General features: G+C 47.8%; 1 protein-coding gene across 2 annotated transcripts in view; it reads left to right on the forward strand.

Moving 5' to 3' along the window:
* The first annotated feature begins 1,938 nt into the window (after positions 1-1,938).
* Positions 1,939-22,827, forward strand: part of ASTN2 (astrotactin 2) — a 595,125-nt gene continuing 574,236 nt past the window's right edge. For both annotated transcript variants that reach the window (XM_050926897.1, XM_050926900.1), the window contains exon 1: positions 1,939-2,025. In XM_050926897.1, the coding sequence (XP_050782854.1) occupies positions 1,998-2,025 (28 nt within the window). In that variant the 5' untranslated portion in view covers positions 1,939-1,997. The remainder of the gene's footprint in view (positions 2,026-22,827) is intronic.

Below are 22,827 nucleotides of genomic sequence, written 5' to 3' on the forward strand. Positions count from 1 at the left end.
GTCTAGCTTGTGTTGTCCTCAGACTGTGCTCCTGCTGGGAGCCCAATGAGGTGTGCAGGGGGGTGGCGAGGTCAAGAGCAAATTGTGGCGAGTTGAATCACAGAAACCCCCCTGGGAGCCGCCAACTGATGTGCCAAGACTACTTCTGCCCCTGCTTTCCTGCCCTGGCAGCTTGGGACTTCAGTGCCCTGCCTGGTTTGAGCCAGACCCGCTTGCCTGCTGCAAACCAAGACCCAGGTCTGAACCACATCCCCTAACAGCTGTAGGCTTAATTGAAAGCAGCTTAAGAAGTGTTCCTGTCTCTAGAACTCTGATGCCCAACTCCCCATGGGGGCCAAACCCCAAATAAATCTGTTTTACCCTGTATAAAGCTTATGCAGGGTAAACTCATACATAGATCGCCCTCTATAACACTAATAGAGAGAGATGCACAGCTGTTCTCTTTCCCCCCATATTAATACATACGCTGGGTTAATTAATAAGTACAAAGTGATTTTATTAAATACAAAAAGTAGAATTCAAGTGGTTCCAAGTAATAGCAGACAGAACAAAGTGAATTACCAAATAAAATAAAACAAAACACACAAGTCTAAGCCTAATACAGTAATAAAACTGAATACAGATTAAAATCTCACCCTCAGAGATGTTACAATAAGTTTCTTTCACAGACTGGACTCTTCCTAGTCTGGGCACAATCCTTTCCCCAGTAAAGCTCTTGTTCCAGCTCAGGTGGTAGCTAGGGGATTTCTCATGATCACAGCTCCCTTTTTGTTCTATTCTGCCCCCTTATATGGCTTTGGCACAAAGCAAGAATCTTTTGTCTCTCTGGGTCGTCCCGTGCCCCAAATGGAAAAGCACCAGGTTTAAGATGGATTTCAGTACCAGGTGACATGGCCACATGTCCTGTGAGACCCCAAGCCTTCATTCCTCCCAGCCTGACTCACAGGAGGGCCTGCCTGCAAACAGAGCCATCCACAGTCAATTGTTCTGGTTGATGGGAGCCAGGGGCGGCTCCAGACCCCAGCACGGCAAGCGCATGCTTGGGGTGGCATGCTGCGGGGGGCGCTCTGCCGATCGCCGGGAGGGCGGCAGGCGGCTCCGATGGACCTCTCACAGGCGTGTCTGCAGAGGGTCCCCTGATCCCGCGGCTCCGGCGACCGGCAGAGTGCCTCCCGCGGCATGCCGCCCTACTTGGGGCGGCGAAATGTCTAGAGCCGCCCCTGATGGGAGCCATCAAGATTCCAAAGCATCATTAATGGCTCACACTTTGCATAATTACAATAGGCCCTCAGTTATATTTTCTATTTCTAGTTTCAGATACAAGAGCGATACATTTATACAAATAGGATGACCACACTCAGTAGATTATAAGCTTTGTAATGATACCTTACAAGAGACCTTTTGCATGAACAGCAGAGAGTCCTGTGGTACCTTATAGACTAACAGACGTATTGAATGCATCCGACAAAGTGGGTATTCACCCACGAAAGCTCATGCTCCAATACGTCTGTTAGTTAGTCTATAAGGTGCCACAGGACTCTTTGCTACTTTTACAAATCCAGACTAACACGGCTGCCTCTCTGATACTTTTGCATGAAGCATATTTTAGTTACATTATATTCACACTCATCAGCATACTTTCCTAAAATTATATAGAGTGCAACGTCACACAAATGATGTTGCCATGCCACAGAATATGGTCTATCTGCACGCCGTCAGACTTTGTGCCTCTGGCAATGGCTAGTACCTGCTGTTTGAGGGGATCTGTTTCCTATTCTATAAGACACCTAACTAAAGCTTGCAAAGCTGCATAGAAGGAGGGTGGGAACCTCTTCCTGATACACTACCACTGTTTTGCAGGGTTTGATTACATCTTCAAGCCTGCAATCAAGTAGCTTTCCTTCCTGCTTCCAGAGAGCCTTCCATCTGGTGATCTCAGTGAACACCTGTCACTCGCATGAACTCCAAACCCTGGTCAGCATTCTCTCCACTGTGCAATGGGGAAAGCATTTTGGTACAGAAGAGGTGAAGTGACTTGTCCTGCCTCCTGTGTTAAAGCTAGGAATAGAATTCCTTACCTTAGGCGGCATTGTAACTGATGTTTATAGTCAATGATCTAGCGCTAATTAAAACCCAGCCACAATAGCTGGCTCTGAGTTCCTCTGGCAGTGAATTCTCCTGGTTAGATGCCATAAACTCTGTAATGTCTTTTTCAATTCCTTCTGAGTGCCTCAGGCCCTACTCTTCTCCAGTCATCCTTGTGCTCATATCTCAGTTGTAGTCAGAAGGTGCTCCTTGATCAGTTTTCACTGTCCTGAGCTCTTCCATTGATTCATCTGGCTCTTCTCTGCTGGCTGAATATTCTGAGTTACTAATATCTCTCATTTTAACTAAGTATCTCCAAATCCATCCATCCTTTCCCATATCAGCATTATCAAAGGTGAAATGATTAAATGTTAGGTCTATGGAAGAGCATCATCACTGTTCAGTATCTCCCTTATTGTTGAAAATATACCAAAAATATCCTACCTGCTTCTAAAGTAATGAGACCCACAGAACATTCATCTTAATGAAACGCTGATGGCTCCTAAATGCAGCTTGATAAGGCCATCTGAGTTCCAGATCCATCATGAGAAGTTGATTTGTTTTGCCAGGGTGTACTGTTAGCCTTACTTATTCAAACTGAATTCCACATCCTGTTTCCCCCATTCTGTTGTAAATCCAACTGGGGATTCTCAAACTCTTTATAGTCTTTGTTAACCAGGATGACCCAGTCTCCTGCAGCTCACTGACCATGTCTTCAAGCAAATCACTAATTCAGGCAGCCCCAGTTAACCTCTCTCTCTAATTTAGGGAGCATTCGTTGTTTCCTTTTGCTTAGCAAATATTAATCCTTGACATGACTTTTCCCTTTACCTGTTGAATATTAATTTTCCTTACTCTCTTATGAGGCACCTTTGTCATAAATTCTCTGAAAATTATTCCCACTGGGTCACCTTTATTTTTATTACCTTTTTCAAATAACTTTAACAGATTAGAGGCATAATTTTTTACCCTTATTGAAACTGTGCAGGCTTGACTTGATCAGATTATACTGATCGGAGTTCTGTTCTAGTCTGACCCTTAAATTAGACTCTGCATTGGTTTTTGCTCCACTGCAGCTGGGCTCTCGGGTTCGTAATTCCCTCCGCTACATTTCTTTGTATAGGTTTTCCCCCCTCTGTTCTGGAAAAGCACCATTTTCTTGACTTTATGGCTTTTGGGAAAAGCAGCTGCTGTTTATGACAAATATGGTGCATATCCCTGCCTGTCTCCCTCCTATTTCAAAACACATATGGAAGGGGATGTGGCCTAAGCCAATAATGGAGGGGGAGATTTTCAGATATGCGCAAAGATTGGGAAGTGGAGTGATCAGAAGTGCTAATGTCCAAGTGATCTGAACTCCTCACTCTGACGTAATGAAGATTCCATTTGTCTCCTGTATGGTAGCTTGATATGATAGGACAGCACCTGTCAAACATGAAGCAATACAGAAAATTGCCTCAAAGCTGGATCTGTTGGCCATGGGGGTTGACTTTGGGTATTTTGAAATATTACAGGATGGGCTAGACAACTAAGCGCAAAAAGCCTAGGTCTGTAGCAAGTGTTGCACTGGCTTTTGTAACTTCTAGACGTTGAGAGAGAGTTCTCAAAAGCATGTTAATGAGGCTTGTGCAGCGAAATCCCCTAAGGAAATAGGACTTATCCTGAATTCTTTAGATGCCTCTGAAAATCTTCCATTACATATCTTGTCTTTTCCCATATGTGCCTAGGTTTAAAGGCTGGAACAGACCACTGTGATCTAGTCTGACCACCTGGATAATACTGGCCATAAAATTTTCCCCAAAATAATTCCTATTTGAACTAGAGCATATCTTAATCTCGATTTAAAAATAGTCCTTGATGGAGAATCCATCACAGCCCTTGGTAATTGTTCCAGTGATTAACTACCCTCACTGTTATTTCCAGTCTGAATTTGTCTAGCTTCAGCTTCCAGCAGTGAGATTTTGTTATCCTGCTGTCTGCTAGACAGAAAAGCAGTTGTGGCTTTATACAGTTGAATAGGTCCTGGACTCAAGAAAATCCTCTTTTTGTCCCATCATTATTGGTGTCTCTGAAGTTATGGGGCTTTCCTAGATCACTATCACTGTCTGGAGCAAATGACTTTTGCTGTTCTTTTTGGCAGATTGTTCTCTTCTCCTTCCCAGGAACGGTACTCGGCACAGCTGAGTTTTGTTCAGACTAGACCCATGCTTGGAGTCTCTTTTCTTGGCTGCATTTCAAGCACTCCCAATGGAAGTAAGTTCCTATGGCACAGCCCTGTTTGGAAAGCTTGTGGGAAAATAGCTTTTGAATGAGCAGAACCTCCTTTGTTTGGAGCAGAACCCAAAACTGACCAGATGCTTTGAGAACCCTCTAATCTAGCAGATAAAGGGATGATAAGATCCTACGGCTGGGAGCTGAGGTTAGACAAATTCAGGCTAGAAATAAGGCACACATCAGAGGGTGGAGTTTTGTTGCCTGGGTAATGTGGGAGGTCAGATTAGATGATCAGAACAGTCTCTTCTACCCTTAAAATCAATCAGGACCAACCTTTTTTCTGGGAACCCCAGATACATAGGCTTCATCACAGAACCATAGAAGATCAGGGTTGGAAGAAACGTCAGGAGGTCATCTAGTCCAATCCCCTGCTCCAAGCAGGACCAACACCAACTATATCATCCTAGCCAAGGCTTTGTCAAGCCGGGCCTTAAAAACCTCTAAGAATGGAGATTCCACCGCTTCCCTAAATAACCTATTCCAGTGCTTGACCACCCTCCTAATGAAATACTGTTTCCTATTATTCAACCTAGACCTCCCCCACTGCAACTTGAGACCATTACTTCTTGTTCTGTCATCTGCCACCACTGAGAACAGCTGAGCTCCAACCTCTTTGGAACCCCCCTTCAGGTAATTGAAAGCTGCTATCAAATCCCCCCTCACTCTTCTCTTCTGCAGACTAAATAAGCCCAGTTTCCTCAGCCTCTACTTGTAAATCATGTGTCCCAGCCCCCTAATCATTTTCATTGCCCTCCGCTGGACTCTCTCCAATTTGTCCACATCCCTTCTGTAGTGGGGGGATCAAAACTGGATGCAGTACTGCAGGTATGGCCTCACCAGTGCCAAATAGAGGTGAATAATCACTTCCCTTGATCTGCTGGCAATGCTCCTACCATTGGCCTTCTTGGCAATGATGGCACGCTGCTGACTCATAACCAGCTTCTCATCCACTGTAATTCCCAGGTCCTCTTCTGCAGAAAAGTTTTTTGATTACTTAGTTGCTGGAAAGCTCCATCTGTTGGTACCCCATGAGCTCACTCCCGCTATTACCTCTCCAAGCAGAGTGCAATCATTCTGAAGGCTCCTCTTAGTGTAAGAAACAAGGAAAAAGTCTCTTCTTCCCTTCCTTTCAGGGTGGTGACATGTCCTCTAGTTAGCTGGAAATTGGCGTTTGCTCTTTCAAGGCCTGTGGGGCTGGGAGAAGCCAACCCTCCCTCTCGAGACGGTTCTTTGGTCCAGGATACAGTGGCATGGACTGCAGGGTTCAGTCTATCCCCAAAGAAGTCAAGGGGTCAGCGTGGCACCCGCCTCCCCATATTCTGGTAGCGGAGCAGGCACCAGTGTCTGGCCTGGCAGAGATTTGCAGTAATTTGGGATTTAAGATGTTGGGTTGAGGAATAAATAATCCAGCTTCCACTCTGAGGGGGGATATCAAGTTAAAAGGTCTGCTTTTTTTATTTAAAAACAAACCTGCACACCTGCTGTTTCATTTGAGACTGCACAGGTCATAGATCAGCGAGACAGCCACAGAGTAGAGCTGGACAAGCAATGCAAGATCAGATCCCTTCAATCTCAGGGGACAGGGGTCGCCTTCCATCCATCCCTCAACAGGCTCCAGGCTGGACTGTCAGGAGAGGCTCCAGGCTACTGCTGAAGTATCGCTATTTATACTGTGGCAGTGCATCACAAAGGGAGGGGCGTGTCTCTCTGTCTTATGGAGGAGGGAAACTAAGGCATGGGGAGAAGAAGAGACTTGTGCATGGCCACCGCGTGCGTCAGTGGGAGAGCTAGGAAAGGAAGCCAGGCATCATGATTCCCACCCCACTAGATGTCAGCTACCCCTTTTCAATGGGGAAGCTTGAACTCTGACTGAAGCCAATGCCATCAGGATCTCATTCCCTTAACCTGACCCCTGCACTGGAAGTTAGATTGCAGAGCGAGTGGCACTTTGACTGCGTCCTTCCCAAAAGCATGTTGCTAGCAGCCTCGCCCTGATGGAGGCAGCCCAGCCAAGGGGTTCAGCATGCCTCAGACTCTGCACTGATCTGGTGATTTTAATAAACCTCCCAGTGCCCCTGCAAGGCAGCAGGGAAGTAATATCCCCCTCCTTACTGATGGGAAAAACCAGGACTCTAAATTCTGGCTTGCCCAGTTTTGCCATGAATCCATGGCAGAGCTGAAAATGGAGCCCGGGAATCTCTATTCCCAGTCCCCACCTTAACCGCTAGGTAATGCTAGCCAATCCACAAGGTGTGCACCGCCTGCATAGTGATCCTTGGGGTCAGCAGACAGGTGCAAGCTCAGCACTGCTGTGATGCTTTCTCTGGGCACCCAGAACAGTGCAATTGTTACCCCTCTGCCTCAGCCGGAGAGCTTTGCTGGAGCTTAAATTGTGTGTCAGCTCCCTGCCACATTACTCTGTCCGCCTCCCCAGTAAACTCCCTGAAACTCTGCCAGTTTTAACCTTGCCCGGCAGATAACATACGGTGAACCTCAGTTTCTGGAGGAGCTTTCTGCGATATCCAACCCCTATCACTGGACACTCTCAGCAATTACCGAGTTCGCTGTCTCCAAAGAGACAGAATTCACAGCAGCCTGCTGGCTCAGCTGAGGCAACGCACCTCACTGAGGTGTAGCAGCGTGGAGAGGAAGTTTGTAAGAAAACAAGCCCACGTTTATTAATAATAGAACAGAGATTTAATTGACGCTGAGCAGAGACAACAGAAAATGGTTCCAAATAAAATAAAACTGGTTCTGTTGTCTCACATTTGACAGATGACAGTCCTGGTCTCAGGCAATTTCTCACCTACAGTCTTCAACCCACATGGTTAGGGGATCCATGTCTCAAGAGCGCTAGCCTCTTTTGTTCCTTAAGTGCGGGATAACCAAGGAGTCCCCTTTCTTCCCTCGGCTAGTCCAGAAAACCTTGGGACTGTATTCTTTGAAAAGCAAGTCCAGGCCAAGTTCCTCTCTCCTGCTGCTTGTTCTCTGGGGTGCAGGTGCAGAGCCCCTTATTCAGCCACTGGTCTGTTCACTTTTACGATTGATCCATCACTTTGTTTACTTTGCAAGCAAAGGATATTTGCATCTAATCAAGCCATGCTGTTTTCTCATCTGCCGGCTAGCTTTGACCCATGCCGATAAGTAAATACACTTGCCTTTGGCTAGGTTCGGCTCATGTATCGGCCACCTCCAACACCTATATTTGCAGCACATGCCTGTAGCTCTTGACACACAACCCGTACGCATAGCACGCAATGATATTCATCACCTGCGTGTTGCTAGTTTTTCAAACGACACCTTACATAATGCTGTTTGGCTAAACATTCTGACAGTAATATGGTGGGAGTGCCTTTTGCCATAAAGGAGTTTTTAGGGTCACACTTGCACGCACAGAGATGGAGTAAGAAAAGTTTATCGGTGCCGTGATGTAAGTGACAAATAGCAGGCCCAAAGCCCATCTGATGGGGTGCTTAGGAGAACGAAAGCCCAGCTTGATGTGAATAGCTTGCTATAAGGAGCTAATAGGTGATTGACATTAAGTCACATGATTAAGCACTGCAGTACAAAGGTGATTGATATCTTAGGATAAGTTTCCATTATAATTATCCCATAAACTTGCATGATTAACCACAGAAATACCATGATAACTAATTGAGGTAAAGGCTGATAAGAGAAGTGAATAGGTGAGTCAGTAACAGAGTATCCCCAAAGATATGGGGGTGTGGAAGTTAAGGGAAAAGGGCTGAAATCATCATAAATATGCGTAAGATCTGGGCTGGGGGAGATGGTGTCAGCGTGACACACAATATATTACTCTGGCCTGTGTGCGGTGGATGCCAGCTGCTGGTGGTAGTAACAATGACAATGAAGATGATGGACATGTCGGGTTTCCCCATAAGTGTTGATGTGAGTAATGCAAGGACGTTCTGTATGTGCTTCCACTCCTTCGCTCTATTGCAGTGTGTGGGTGATCCTGTTTAGCTTATTAAATACCATTGCTATTCGGAGTAAAGAGGTTGGATTGTTTCTTGCTGGTATTGTGCTCTTCAGTTCCTCGTTCTGCGCACAACCTCACTGCTGGTGCAGCGGGCTGACGCCCCTCCTTTGATTAAAGTGATGGTCCCAATGATAGATAAAGCTGCAGCTCGTATCTCCTGCCACTGTCCATCTTCCATGGGCGCGAAGCCTGGAGTGGCTGAAGCGTTTAAGAGGTTGTCGGTATCTGTGAAGTGTTCCTTCTTGGATAAGGCTGGACAGCCAGGTGCAGTCTGGTGAGACTGAATAGTTGGGCTTCTCCCAAGCACAGTACCCCTGTTAGCTGTCAAGGAATCGGACCAGAGGGTGCGTGTCTGTGTAAACTGATTCTGCTGAATAACTTAGTTAAAAAGGCTGGGAGCTGGCCTGTGCGTGTGTGGACTGGCTGTGAAATCGACAGCCTGCGGTGGGGATTATGCTGCATGAGTTCTTGTGTATTTCCGCTGGATTCTGTAAGTGAGGCTTCCTTGGAGCAGGGATAGTATTTCCTGCCTCCTCCTGGGCTCCAAATGTCCCCTGCATGTTTAGCTGACTGCGCTGATGCTGGCTGACGGGGGCAGAGCCGGCCTGCTGCAAGGTCTGTGCTGCCTATGTTGGCCAAGCCGGTTGCTGCTGCCGCTGCTCAGGACTCTAAACAATGTCAGCTGTGTTATCCTGTTGGGGATCCTGCTGACTTACCCTTGAGCGAATGAACGCTCTTCCTCTGAGCAGTGAACTTTCTGCCTGATTGAGAGCCAGGTCTCCCTGCCTAGCACAGGGACTGAGGTTTGGATGGGAACCCACTTAGAGCAGGGAACTTAAGTGTGTCTCTGCCTCTCGCTATCAGAGTAACTTCATCTGGGAAGATCTGTCACTGCTGCTGACTCACTCCTGCATGTGTGTGTAATAAAACATACATACAATAAAAATTTATAGCATGCCTTTTCATGTAGGATTCTCTTGAAGTGCTTTGCAAACAAAAGAACTCCAGCAAACCTAAAATGCAGCCACTTCTGGGTGACAGTCTCCCTGTCGTGTGACAATATGCACTTGCTAAGGTTGTGGGGGCTGGAAGGCATCATCAAAGATCCTTGTATGGAAAGTGCCAGGGGATCTGTCCCGCCCCCTCAGAGCAGACAGCCTGGAGGTGTTGGTTATTTTAAGGTCTTGTTGTAAGAACCATACTGAGCAATCTGCATGAAACCTTTTCCAGAGAAGGTGGATTGAATCATCCCTGCTGGTTTCTTGGGAGTCTAAAGTGTTTCCTACTCGTTGCTTAGACAGCTAAGCTGTCATCTTCTCTACTCCTTCCACTACAGAGTGCTGAAAGCCACGGCTGCTGCAGGAGGGCAGATGCTGTAAAAGTCACTTTCATGCAGCGATTCTCCATAAATTATAAAATAATTTGCACGCTCCGTCTCTCTGCTCTGAACATGCTGGTGGCTCAATTTTGTGATTAGTGGCTGAATGTAGCTTGTGGCAAAGCAAATCACTCAAAGTTCTGGCACTGTGCTTTTCTCTGTAAAATAAATTAAACTCCTTTACTGACCCAGGAGTCCAAATCTTCTTCCAGGGTTTAGTTTCCAGCTGGATAAGTTGGGTGCAAACAGCCAGGTGCACTCCAAGCCGCACTAATGCTGCTGAAAATCTGGGGGCTCTGGGCCAGGCCGGCACTCAGATGGGTTTAGGTTGCTCATGTTTCTGTACGGTTAGTGGAAGGCAGCTCTGCTTAATCTGTTCCATAGCCCTCCCATCTGGGTGTGCTTAATGGTAGGTCTTTGTACTCCCCTGTTAATGCTGGAGTATGCAGTGGAGGTAACACGAAGGGGATACGTGAACCTGCCCCTTTGGTTCTGTCCTGGCCGTGGCTGTGTTATTAAAGTGCCCACAGTTAGATCCATGGTCTGTGTAATATGGTGCTTGAGTAACTGCTGGCTCTTCTTGAAGTCTCAGGTTCAGAGGGGTGGTGAGTCCCGTATCCTTCAGCTGCAAAGCAGAGACAGAGGGTGAAATCAATGGAAAGCTCCCGGAAGGCCAGAATTTCACCTTGATCGTCTGCACTGAGTGTCTGTCCAGGAAGGCTGGGGAAGGGATCCTGGGACATGGATCTGATCTGCGTGGCTGGCTGGGCTCTCTCACCTTCCAGTGAAGGTGTGGGCCAGTGTGGTGCGGCACAAGCAGCAGAGCGCGGCAGCCTGGCTGCAGTGAAAAGAACAGACCCTGGTTTGAGGGAGCAGGGCGCTGAGTGAGGAGCACTGGGCTGAGGTTCAGTATGCTGCCTACTGCCCAAGTGAACCAGGACATGGGCGGTCAGGCTTAGGGTTGGGCAAGGAGTCAGCGACCATGAGCCAGGAACCAAGCCGGAGAGGGGGTGGGATGGGATTGGGCAGCACAGAAGCAAGGCTGGGAAGAAGGCAGGTTCAGGGCAGGATTGAGGAGAGATCATAGCTGCAGATGTGTTTTGAGCAGCCAGAAATCATGGGTTGCCGTTGGGCTGAGGAACAGGCTTGCTGACTTCTTCGGCCAGTCAATCAGGTCGCCCTGCTGGGGCTCCGTTGTGCTCAGAGGCCGCTGGGAGGCTGGGCTGGTGCAGCTGCAAGTTCATTCCTGACACCATGCGGGGGAAAAACCAGTGACACAATGAACCTCAGAAATCCAGATTCTCACGCCTCAGGTGCTTCTCCCCCCACAAACTCAAAGGCTTTAACTCCCCTTTCCCAGGTGAAGTCTGTCTTTGCGGCTGCTTGTTCTTGCTACAGCATTTTGGAAACAAACGGCCTTTCTCCATTCCCTCCCCTCACACGGTGACTGCTGATCCTAATAGTAAATTACTCTTGAAGAATGAGCTCCACCGCAGTAACTCGCCATCACCTAGGCTATATTTTTCCCTCTCCCTCGTGCTCTGCCTCCGGTGATTGTAGTGGGGAGAATGCCTTGATTGCTGACAGACTCTGAAGTTGTGGCACAGTTGAATCAGTTCCTTTTCAGCACATAGAATCCCTTCAAATTGTAATCACAGGCCATTCTTTCCCTTCAAATTGTGTTCTGCGGGCAGCTGCAAACGGCTGCTTCCCCCATTCCCAACCTGGTACTTCCAGAGCCCTTGCTGGCAGGCATCCCCTTGCTGCCTCTGCCTGCTAGGCTGTCCCTGGATGCACCTTACAAATGCAGTTTATGGTGGGCCTGCATACAAGTGTGAGGTCCTGGCATTGATGAACTAGCAGGGATGCATGGCTTGACCCTGAACAGACTAGGTGGGCAGGTTTCTGGCATCAGCTGGCTCAGAAGACTATTGGTGAAGAATTGGATTAGACCGGCCATACTTTCAGACCCACTACCCCAATCCCCATCCCCTTCCCAAAGAAGCAGATGACACCCTGCTGCTTGACTCATAGACTTTAAGGTCAGAAGGGACCATTATGATGATCTAGTCTGATCTCCTGCACAACGCAGGCTACAGAATCTCACCCACCCACTCCTGTAACAAACCCCTAACCTATGTCTGAGTTATTGGAGTCCTCAAATCATGGACCTTGAGACCTACAAAATTACCACGTCCCCAAGCACTGCAGAGAACCCTGCACTAACAAGGAAAGGGCTTAGACTGGCAGACCTCAGTGTGGTCTGTAGATTCTTTTTTTTAAACACTTGCTGTCAAATGCCTTGAGCCAGGAATACCCTCCCACACAACTGGTTTTAAAGAAATGTCTTTGCCCTTTCTGTCAAATTGTGCAATATGTTTTTGAATTTAAATAGATTCTGTCTGCTTCCTATGACTTCCTGCTCCTTCCGTCTTTGCTGGTGCTGATGGGAGAGCTCAGGTTCTGGTGCTGCTTTTTCATTTTAGCTTTTGCAGCTGTTAAAAAACCCTGGAAAGTCGTGTGGGGTTGTGCCGCCTTTTTGATCAGCTGGCATGAGGACGGAGCCTTTGCAAGGGGAGAGTGTATCCTCTTTCAGGGGGACTCATGGAATCATAGAAGAATCATAGTATCAGAAGGGTAGCCGTGTTAGTCTGGATCTATAAAAAGCAACAGAGCCCTGTGGCACCTTATAGACTAATAGAAGCATTGGAATCATAGAAGATTAGGGTTGGAAGAGACCTCAGGAGGTATCTAGTCCAACTTCCTGCTCAAAGCAGAACCAACCCTAATTAAATCATCCCAGCCAGGGCTTTGTCAAGCTGGACCTTAAAAACCTCTAAGGATGGAGATTCCACCACCCCCCTACGTAACTCATTCCAGTGCTTCACCATCCTCCTAGTGAGATAGTTTTTTCCTAATATCCAACCTTGAATTCCCCCATTGCTCCTTGTTCTGTCATCTGCCACCACTGAGAACAGCCGAGCTCCATCCCCTTTGGAACCCTCCTTCAGGTAGTTGAAGGCTGCTATCAAATCCCCCCTCACTGTTCTCTTCTGTAGACTAAATAAGCCCAGTTCCCTCAGCTTCTTCTCGTAAGTCATGTGCACCAGCCCCCTAATCATTTTTGTTGTCCTCCGCTGGACTCTCTCCAATTTGTCCACATCCTTTCTAGGGGAAGGGAGGGGGGCAAAACTGGATGCAATAGTCCAGATGTGGCCTCACCCGTGCCAAATAGAGAGGAATAATCACTTCCCTCGATTTGCTGGCAGTGCTCCTACTAATGCAGCCCAATATGCTGCTGGCCTTCTTGGCAACAAGGGCACATTGTTGGCTCAAATCCAGCTTCTCATCCACTGTAATCCCCAGGTCCTTTTCTGCAGAACTGCTGCTTAGCCAGTCAGTCTCGGCCTGTAGCAGTGCATGGGATTCTTCCGTCCTAAGTGCAGGACTCTGCACTTGTCCTTGTTGAACCTCATCAGATTTCTTTTGGCCCAATCCTCCAATTTGTGAAGGTCACTCTGGACTCTATCCCTACCCTCCAGCGTGTCTACCTCTCCCCCGAGCTTAGTGTCATCCAGTAATTTGCTGAGGATGCAGTCCATCCCATCATCCAGATCATTAATTTATCATCCTCTCTTAGGCATTAAACAGAAAGTTAATGCCATCCTGCTGCTATTTGGGTGTGCCAAAGGGAGTGGTTTTTTTTAAATGTGGTACAGAAGCATAAGAGTTGTAGGGACAATTCGACCCTGGCAGTGGGTATAGCAGCATATGGAGTCAGATGAAATCCACCAGAGCCAAGGAAATTACAGCACCAACAAGGAGTCCAGTGGCACCTTAAAGACTAACAGATTTATTTGGGCATAAGCTTCTGTAGGTAAAAAAGAACCTCACTCCATGCATCTGAAGAAGTGAGGTGTTTTTTTTACCCATGTAAGCTTATGCCCAAATAAATCTTTTAGTGTTTAAAGTGGCACTGGACTCCTTGTTGGTTTTGTGGATACAGACTAACATGGCTGCCCCCTGATACTTGACACCGTGCAAGGAAATTACACACTCAAATGCTGGGTCTGTGCGCTCACACTAACGTTCCCGCTTCCTTGTTATAACCCTTTGATTTCTCCCCAGCTTTGCGCGCTCTTTCTTTTGCTAGTCTGGCGCACCTGGCAGTGGCCATTGTCGAAAGACAGGACCCTGGGCTGGATGGACCATTGGTCTGACCCTGGATGGCCGTTCTTAGGCCTTTCACCTTATACTCGTTCCTTCTGCTCTGTCTTATCTTGTCATTTCCTTTCCTTCCCTCAAGCTCTAACTGCCTGCTCGCTCTTGCTCCTTCATTCCCATTGGAGTCTCTCCTTCATGAACTTTCAGTCTCTCCCCACAGACCTTGGTTCCATCATCCTTTGGTGCCATTGTATTGCCCCAACCATCTTCCTTCTTTTCTTCTTCCTGCTTTCCTGCACCTTTGGACGCAATCTCTTTCCAGCCCCACTCTGCTGCCCTCTCATGTAGCACGGAGCAGTACACTCGGATTCTGCTCAGAGTAGCCTGTGAACGTGGCTCCTGGCACCTAAGGCTAGGAGGAGCTCGAGTCCCCATACCAGCCCCTATCCCTCCTGCTTTTCCTTGGAAGGAGAAGGGTAGGTGAGAGATCAGGCTGGATCCCAGCATGACCCTTCCTCTTCGTCGGAGTTGGCAGCTGGTCCTGTACCTCTTAGTGCAGGCAGCCAGTGACAGTATCCCCAAGCTCGTTTGGCTGAATGGGAAAGATGAGGCTGCTAGAAGCACAGGGACTGAGTGAGGCCACAGATCAGTCTGGCCTCATTCAGCATGGAGGGAGCATTCCGCCATATGTTCTCCGGCACGATACCCATCAGGGAGCTGCTTGACATTTTTCATTTCATTTTTTTCCTGACCCCCAGCCCCCCTTTTTCATCCATAGGGAAATGATAGCTTTCGATGAAAGCTTCCTGGGGTTTTTATTGGAAGTTTGATCCCTGATTTGGGCTATGTGGAAACTTTTCATGGGGACAAAAAAGCCTTTCCTGACTCGCTCTCTGCAGGAGGGCTCCCTTCTGAATTCTGGGCCTGTTTCTGGCCCACAGAGGCCCACTGAGGCATGACGCGGGGCAGCGCTTCTCAAAGCATGTCACTACTTAGCTGGGATTGGTGGAGCAGAGGTAAGGGCCCATGTCCGCTGTGGTAGTGGCAGGGGAGCATACAACGAGCATGAGGCCAGCCTCAGAAGTAACTTCGTAAAACCATCAAAAAGGGAGGGTTTAGGGGGGTTGAACCTGCCATTAATTGCTTGTTTTTTAATCTTTCGTTTCTTGCAACAGAACAAACCTCACAACTGCAACCAATTCAAAGGCTATCTCTTTGGGTTCCCATCATACGACACTACCATTAACGAAGAGGCTTACCTTCCTGAGGATAACAGGGAGATGCCCCCCACCCTCCAAACAATGTACAGCCCCCAAAATGGTTTGGAACACCCAAGATTAGCCTCCTGCCTTCCTGAAGCCAGCTAACTTGGCAACTGTGCCAACATGTCAGTGGGAAATTTACTATGGAGAAAATGAGGGCAGAAAGGCATAATAATAAAACCTATTGCCGCTGAAACCCAGCCAAGAGAAGCTGTGAAAGGAGAGCCTGATGTCAACTCTGGGGGGAAGTATGATTCAGAATGCCCCTGAGCTCATTGATCTGGATGCTAGGACAGGCCTGAGATAAGCAGTCGAACACACGGACAGGCAGGAGTCAGCACTGGGGCGTTTTCATTTGACTGTCTTGCTAGGCATCATACAAACCCAAACACAAGTCAGACCCCGAGGAGCTCACAACCCTGGGACCCATCTCCTGAGTCAGGGCCTGTGTGTTCCGAGCACACGCTGGTTCTTTGGGATGGGGGGGCGGAGCTCCTGCCCCCATCATGCAGGCATGGGACAGAAGCGACGTTGTGTCCTTGGTGCTATCGCTGGTGTGTGTGGGATTCAGCCAGGCTGTCCTTCAGGAGCCTGGGTTGCTGGACAGTTCCCAGCAATGGGAGGCTGGAGGGGACAGACTATTGCTGCTAATTCTCTTTTGTTGCTGCTATATTCGGAGGGGGGGGGGGGGAGCCCAACTTACTGACCCTCCGAGCCCCATATGATAAATCTTGAGATGTTCCAGAGCCGGGAGTGCCTGAGGGGCCTTGAGGTTTCTGCCCTGCTGAGGGAGTCTCGGGGATCAGGGCTTCAGCAGGAGTGGGGCAGAAATCCCAAGACCCACCACCCAGCTGCAGGGCAGAAGCCCCAAGCCTCCCCCCAAGTCTGGAAGGCAGAGAATGAGGAGCATGGGGGGGCTCTGTGAGCCACACTTGAACTATAAAGAGCCACACGTGGCTCACGAGCCACGATTTGGCCACCCCTGCTATATAGGCCTGGTTCTGTTTAGAGGCTCCTGGCCATTTTCCTCTTATTTTTGACCTGCTTCTCTCCCTGCCCACCTCAGTCCACTTTATTGTTACTTGTGAGTCTTGCATCACTGAGCTTTGGTCTAGACTCTATCTGAAGATGTTTTCCGTCCCTGCCCCACTGTGTTCTAGGGCACAAGGCTTGTCTCTTTCCCACTGTGCTCAGATCACGAATTGCCCTAGAATGTTTTGTTTCTCTCATGAACTTGAAGTGCTGCTGCTTTCCCAAGCTCTGGGTGGAGAGTTTTGCCAGAGAGATTCTTTGCCGTTGCCATGCAGTGAAAATTGAGGGGTGGGGGAGGGTTCTCTTTTGATCTGTGAGGTTTGGTCCTGATTCAGAGACACACTGAAGTGTCTGAGCTGAGCTGTAGTAGCATGTTTTAAGCCCATCCCTGGTCAGTAACAATTTTAAGCACGTGCTTTGCTGAATCGGAGCCCGTGGGTGTATGACACGGTGTTGTGATGCCATGTGTTGACATGATAAAATATCTCAAGGTGATGAGTAGTAGAAAATGCTGTTTGCTGGCAAAGAAGACAGCAGAGGGCAACACTCTTGCCTGAAATGTTACTTGGGCATTCTGACCCCAGCTGCCTGACCTGTCCCCTGTCCCCTTCTCCTTCAAACTTACTTGCAGGACTGTTTCAAGGTGCTGGTGAGAATAGTCTTTGTACTCTACTCAAGCTGGTTTGTTCCCAGGCTTCCAAACTTTCTGTTCATCCACAGGGGTGGAGGCAAGTCATTGGCTCCTGGGTCACTTAAATTCCCTGAGGGCACATTTTCCATGGCACATAAACAGGGTTTTTGTTATGCATTAGGGTCTCTTCACACACCACTCGATTCCCTGACACTGTAATTTAATGATTATATGGCGTGTAATGGCATATCTACCCTGGGAGACTATGGCTATCTTGGGAAAGAGGATCAGTGGGCTGGCAAGCGCACATCCACATAACATACTGCAGCTTTGCATCTTTCTTGCTCAGTGTCACGGTGCAACTGTTATGATTTCTTAAGGTTTAGATGCCAAATAGAAGCATCCAGGCTTGAAATGCAGCAGGAGGACCTGCACCCGGTGACAGCATGACCTCCCACTTCATGCGTGGTGTGCTGCTGAGATGAGCAACTCACTGCAGCTCTTTGCTTCCTAGAGCTTTCACTGGGGGATGGTGCAGAGTCCATGCCTTTTGCTCATTAACAAACTCCCTGAGTCCTTCATGCACATCCTGAATAGACAACAGCCCCAACCTACCTTCGTCTCACCCCAAACCCCAGCCGACAAACAAATAGCCCTCGCTGCAGCTTAAAACTTGCGTCTGCACGTCGGCTTGGGTAGAAAAGCTCATATATTCTTGTTTCCCTAAATGAAGGATGCACTCAAGCAATTGAAAACAACTTCTGGGACAATCTCGTTCCATTATGTTTAATGGAATTGAGTATATGTGGCGCGCAGTGTGTGCTGATATCTTAGAGAAACAAAGAGGGATTTTCCCATTATTCAGAGAATGGATGAGACGTGAAATGAACTCCTCAGAGGCGTTTTCAGTTTGTCACAATAGAACAAAGTGAGTCGCATTCGGAGGATTTGGGAACAAAATGTGTGTGGTGGTTTTTTTCCTCCGTTTGTGTGTTTCTTCTCCCCTTTTTCCACGTTACTAATAAATGTGGCAGCAAAAGCCCAAAATAAAGGCGCATTTGCTCACACTTTTAAAGAATTGTCACTGCTGTTTGGAATACAAAAAAGCCTCTTTGAGCATTGCATTGTCTTTCTGCCGATTGCATTGGGGCTTTTTAGAGAGGAGCTGTTTCTGCTGCTGATCAAATGAAGAGTTGCTGTCTTGGGTGCTCCTTCTCTTTCATTCAGAAGTGTTTTGGCAGCTGTGCTGCTGAGTTGTGAATACAACTTCTCCCTTCTCCTTCGCAGGAAGCTGGTGTCACTCACCTGCACTTGCAAATCCCTTTGATTTCAGCGGGACTCTGTATGCATTTGTATGAAGATGGTGACTTTACTCCATATGCCTTGCTTCTCATTCCTTTACAAAATACAGTATACGGTTGAGGTTTTCAGTATTGCCAACACCAAGTGCTCAAAAATCACGAGTTAAAAAGAACCCAGATTATCTTTATGTAATTTGTTTTCTCATGTCTGAGCTTCTACGTTGCACTCAGCTCATGTTTTCAAGCTTTTCTCTGCACTCATGCGAGCTTGGAACCTTGTTTTAAATGAGAGCTGAGATACACTAACTACCACAAGACTCATAGTAAAATCAAAAGAATTGGCCATATTAAATTTTCCACGAAGTTTAATGGACTGATGGATGTATCTTAATCCCCATGAGTGCTGGTAAATCACAACTAGACGTGGTTGCATTTTTTTTTCTTTTTGCATAGAAATTTTCCCATTGGGAATCACGGTTTCATTGAAATAAGAAATTTTCCATGGGAAAATCTCTCACTCTCAGCTTTTTGGCTTTCCAGTTGGAAGAATTGAGACAAATGTCCTTTTTCATTTCAAAATACCAAATCGTTGAGGCATTTGTGACTCAAACCTTCTGGAAATGGTCCATTTTGCGGGGGAAAATGTCTATTTTTGACTTTGTACCAATTTGGAATGGGAAGTGACCTCAAAATTTCCTGCAGAAGGAGACTACCATTTGCCAAAGAGCTTTTATCTCAACAGTATATTTTTACAGGAATTACACATTGAGTGTGTTTGGCACCTTACCAGGGGCCTGTGGCTTCGAAAGAGGCTCGCGATTTTTGGACTCCTCTATTTTTAGATGGCAAACTTTAAAGTATTTCAAGATTTTCTAGAAAGGCTGAATACTCACCTTCTGGAAGTCAGGCCTCTTTGTCAGATCTCCAAGGCAAAGAATTTTTCTAATCAAAGACCTGACTTGGCAAACGCTAGCATATAAATGCTGTGGAAGAGAGATGAAGGCAGACTATTACAACAGTAAGAACATGCCATTTGTAGGTGTTGTGGAGACTTTTGTTGCTGGTGTGAAATACTGGGGGGTAGAGGTTGTCTCATCAAACAGCATTTAATTCCTCCCCATAAAAATGCCCCCCAAAAGTAAATTCCTCACCCGAGAAATGTAACTGGAAAGTGCCTATGTTAAAGCTGTTCCAGGATTCACAGTGCCCATCTCTGCCCCTGACTTGACTCTGCCAGTTGGAGTTTCTCCATAGTCCCTGCATGAAGAGGTGAAGAAGAAAACCTCATCTTCACTGCTTTCTGTTGGGGAGCAGTTCCTGCCTCGCTCACTAAGATCTGCTGCACCTGCGCTGCCGATGAAGAGTTGTCTGCAAAGGCAGCATCTCGGCCTTTATTTTTAAGGACTGTTTCCTGACTTAACAGATCAGTGCATTAAAATCTATAAATATTTAATCAGTTGCTGGCCCTCCAGAGAAGCTCCTGCAATTAAGTCTGACTCCATGTGCATTTTCTTCCCCTACCCTGAAATATTTGGATAATCTATTTACTAATGAACTCCATATTAATGTGTCCATTTTTCTCTGTTAGTGTCAGGTTCCATTAGAAAATGGAGGGCGGCTGACATTTAAAAGGATGAAAAACCGCTCTCCTAGAAGCTATTGGAGCTGTGGTTTGGTGGAGGGGGATTTTCTGGAGGAAAAGGAGTGAAGCAGCCTCTGGCCCACTGCTTTTTTGTTTTGTTTTTTATTATCTTTTTTTAATCCTAAGTAAATAAGAAGTTGGACTCATTTATTTCATGCTGATCTCTGCAGGTTGGTAGGCCCAGTGGTGGGTTCTATTGGGTGGTCATGCTGTCATCCCTGGTCTCATAGGGTATGTCTCCACTGCACGCTGAGCCCAGGCTGTGACTCAGTTTTGAGCCTAAGTCTCCCTTCCATCCACACACAAATCAGTTTGACTCAAACATACTCCAGATATGGTCCTAGGACCCTGCTCAAGGGGTGGGTCAGAACCCAAATCGTGCTGTGTCAGGTCCAAGCCCTGGCATTGTGCAGGTCAAGCCACAAACCTGAGTGAGAAGTGCAGGATGGATGCATTAGCACAGTTGTGAGACCAGGGTCCAGGAATTATAAAACCAGGTTTGCAATGCAGTGTGGATGCTCAAGTGTGCTCTTGGCGACACCAAGTCCACAAGCCCCCGGACCTACAGATGGAGCTTAATGTACAGTGTAGACATACCTATAATGTGTAAGTGATTGGGCCTCGCTTCTTGTCTCCTTGAAGGTCCTGCAGTGTCGTGCTATGGGCATAGCAGTAGATGGGGTTGCATTGTACACAAGGGCTTGTGAATGTCTGTTATACCTGGGTGCATGTATCCAGTATGCTCCTGGTGGCATTCTGCACCAAAAAATTAGTTCTACACACAATACTTTAAAATCCTGCAGTTGTTTTGTCAAAATAACACTATGTAATCGTGTCAGTTTCAATTACTTTGATAGCTGATTTCAGAATACCTGTCAGCAAGTATGTCGGTAACGATACAGACACATACAAAAATTCCCCCAGAAGCAGAGAGTTAAGGAAGCCCCTATGACAACCCAGTTCCTGTTTCTTTGCCCCCTTCCCCCATGTCCATGAGCCCAGCCAGGGAGCCAGACACTCACAACCTCTCCCCTCCCAGAGCCCAACCAGCCCCCCCCCAACCCAGATACCCGCACCCTCTCCTTCCCCGGAGCCCAGCCGTGGCCCCCCCCGCCCAGACACCCATATCCTTCACCCCTATTCCCCACCCCCCACCTCTCCCTGAGCCCAGGGAGCGAGAGGGAGAAACAGCCTGATGCTTGGTCCCAGGCTTGCAAGGCATACCACCTCCTTCCCTCAGGACACGTTGGGAGCTGCAGCTGCCAGGAACCCTCTAGCTCCCTCTCCATCCCCCCAGCAGTGTCTGTTATGTGCAAGCTGCACTCTGCCAGGTCTGGTGGCGGCTAGCAGCCCTGCAGCCCATTTCTGTGGGGGAAAGGAAACTCTGCGTGCCCAACGTTCATTTCTGCAACATTCCGCATTGCGCAGTGGAGCAGGATTCCCCCAGAAGCAGGCCATCTAACTAGGACATGTGTGGAGTGCGGTGGGTGGGAGCCCTTTTGGATACCAAGTGACTTGCGAGCTGGGGTTGTCTTGCACTGCTGATGAAATCTCTTGTGCCGCTGTCTCCTGGTGCATCGTCTTTGCGGTAGCTGGCCTTTCCGAAACACGGATTTGATCTGCTGCAGCTGGGAGACCATCTGGTGCAGCTGCACAGGCAGAGACGCGAGCTGGGTGAATAATGGATATCTTGGTTTGCTGGCGATTCCAAACAATTGGGAAAAGTCGCGTTGGGTTGAATGTTTTGTTTTAATTTCAAGCTTTTTGGTTTTATATAGTTTTGATCTGTCTTCACAGCTTATTAAAAATGAGTCGTTTTGAACCAATAAAATAAAAATTTATTTTTATTTTTTCAGTTTTGTTTTGTTTTTTAACCCAAGCAATTTCCGGTGAAACTGCCTCCAAGTCATGAAACATTTTGGTGTCACTGAGTCAACATTTATTTGCCTCCCCACAAAATCATCTAACCGATGTCACCCAGCTCAAGCTGAGCCGGACTGGAGCTATGCGCTCCTCATATCTTTATGCTCCTAGAAAACTGGGTGTGGGACAGGCAGGGAGCAGAGTTAAAACCATACCTGAAACTTTGTGGAGAGGAACGACAGAACTAAGATCAGCCTCTGATGTAGTGCTTTTCATCGGTCAATCTGATTGTGTGTTACATGTGGGGAAACTGAGGCACAAAAGAGCTGAAGTGGCTTGCCCAATGTCACTCAGGAGGCCAGTAGTAGAGCCAGGAACAGATCCTAGAATTCCTCAGTCCCAATCTGGTGCTCTATCCGCTAAGCAACCCTGCCTCTAGGTACTAGTGAAGAGCACCTCAGGAGCAGCAGCTTTGTAGTCAGAGGTCCAAGCAGCCGTGACTTCTCTGCAGGCCATGAAGTTGCTTTATTTATGCCCTTCATACAGTGCCAAACCCATTGTGAGGGCCTGAGGTAATGGACAGTAGGTAGCAGAAGAGCTCCCTCTCCTCCCCTCCCCTGACCCTCCCTGCTGTGTAGGGACAGGCTTTCAGTGCATAGAGGGGTGCTCAGTCTCATGCCTCTGCTGAGACTGCTAGCAAGGTGCTGCTTGAGACAGAGGCTTTTTATCTCAGCGTTGCCATCCAGAAGCAGGGTCTCCCACCAGCCACAGAAGGTCAATCGGATAGCAGTGTCTTCTGGGTTAATCCCAGGTTAAGCTGGAGTTTAAACCAGCTGCCTAGAGGAAAGAACTCCTTCTTAACAAGCCAGCTCATCTGCCCTCAGGTGAGGAGGCAGAGTGGCTGGTTGATGAGGGACTTGGACTCTGCAGAGGAGGGGTCCAGTATTGACTCTGCCACTGACATTCAGGGGGGCCTTGGATAAGTCACTTTCTCCTCTTATCCCTCCTGTCCTATGTCGTGTCTGTTTAGCCTGCAAGCTGGTCACAGCGGGGGCCGTTCCTTGCCATGTGCTCGTACAGCACCCAGCACAATGGGGCCCTGATCTAGCTTGGGGCCCCTAGATGCTATTGTAGTCCAAATTAATAATAATGCTTGGCTGTTGCCATGAGGCCCTCAAGAAATTGAGCTGTCCAA

The sequence above is a fragment of the Gopherus flavomarginatus genome, chromosome 17, assembly GCF_025201925.1.
Source record: "Gopherus flavomarginatus isolate rGopFla2 chromosome 17, rGopFla2.mat.asm, whole genome shotgun sequence".
Lineage (NCBI taxonomy): Eukaryota > Metazoa > Chordata > Testudines > Testudinidae > Gopherus > Gopherus flavomarginatus.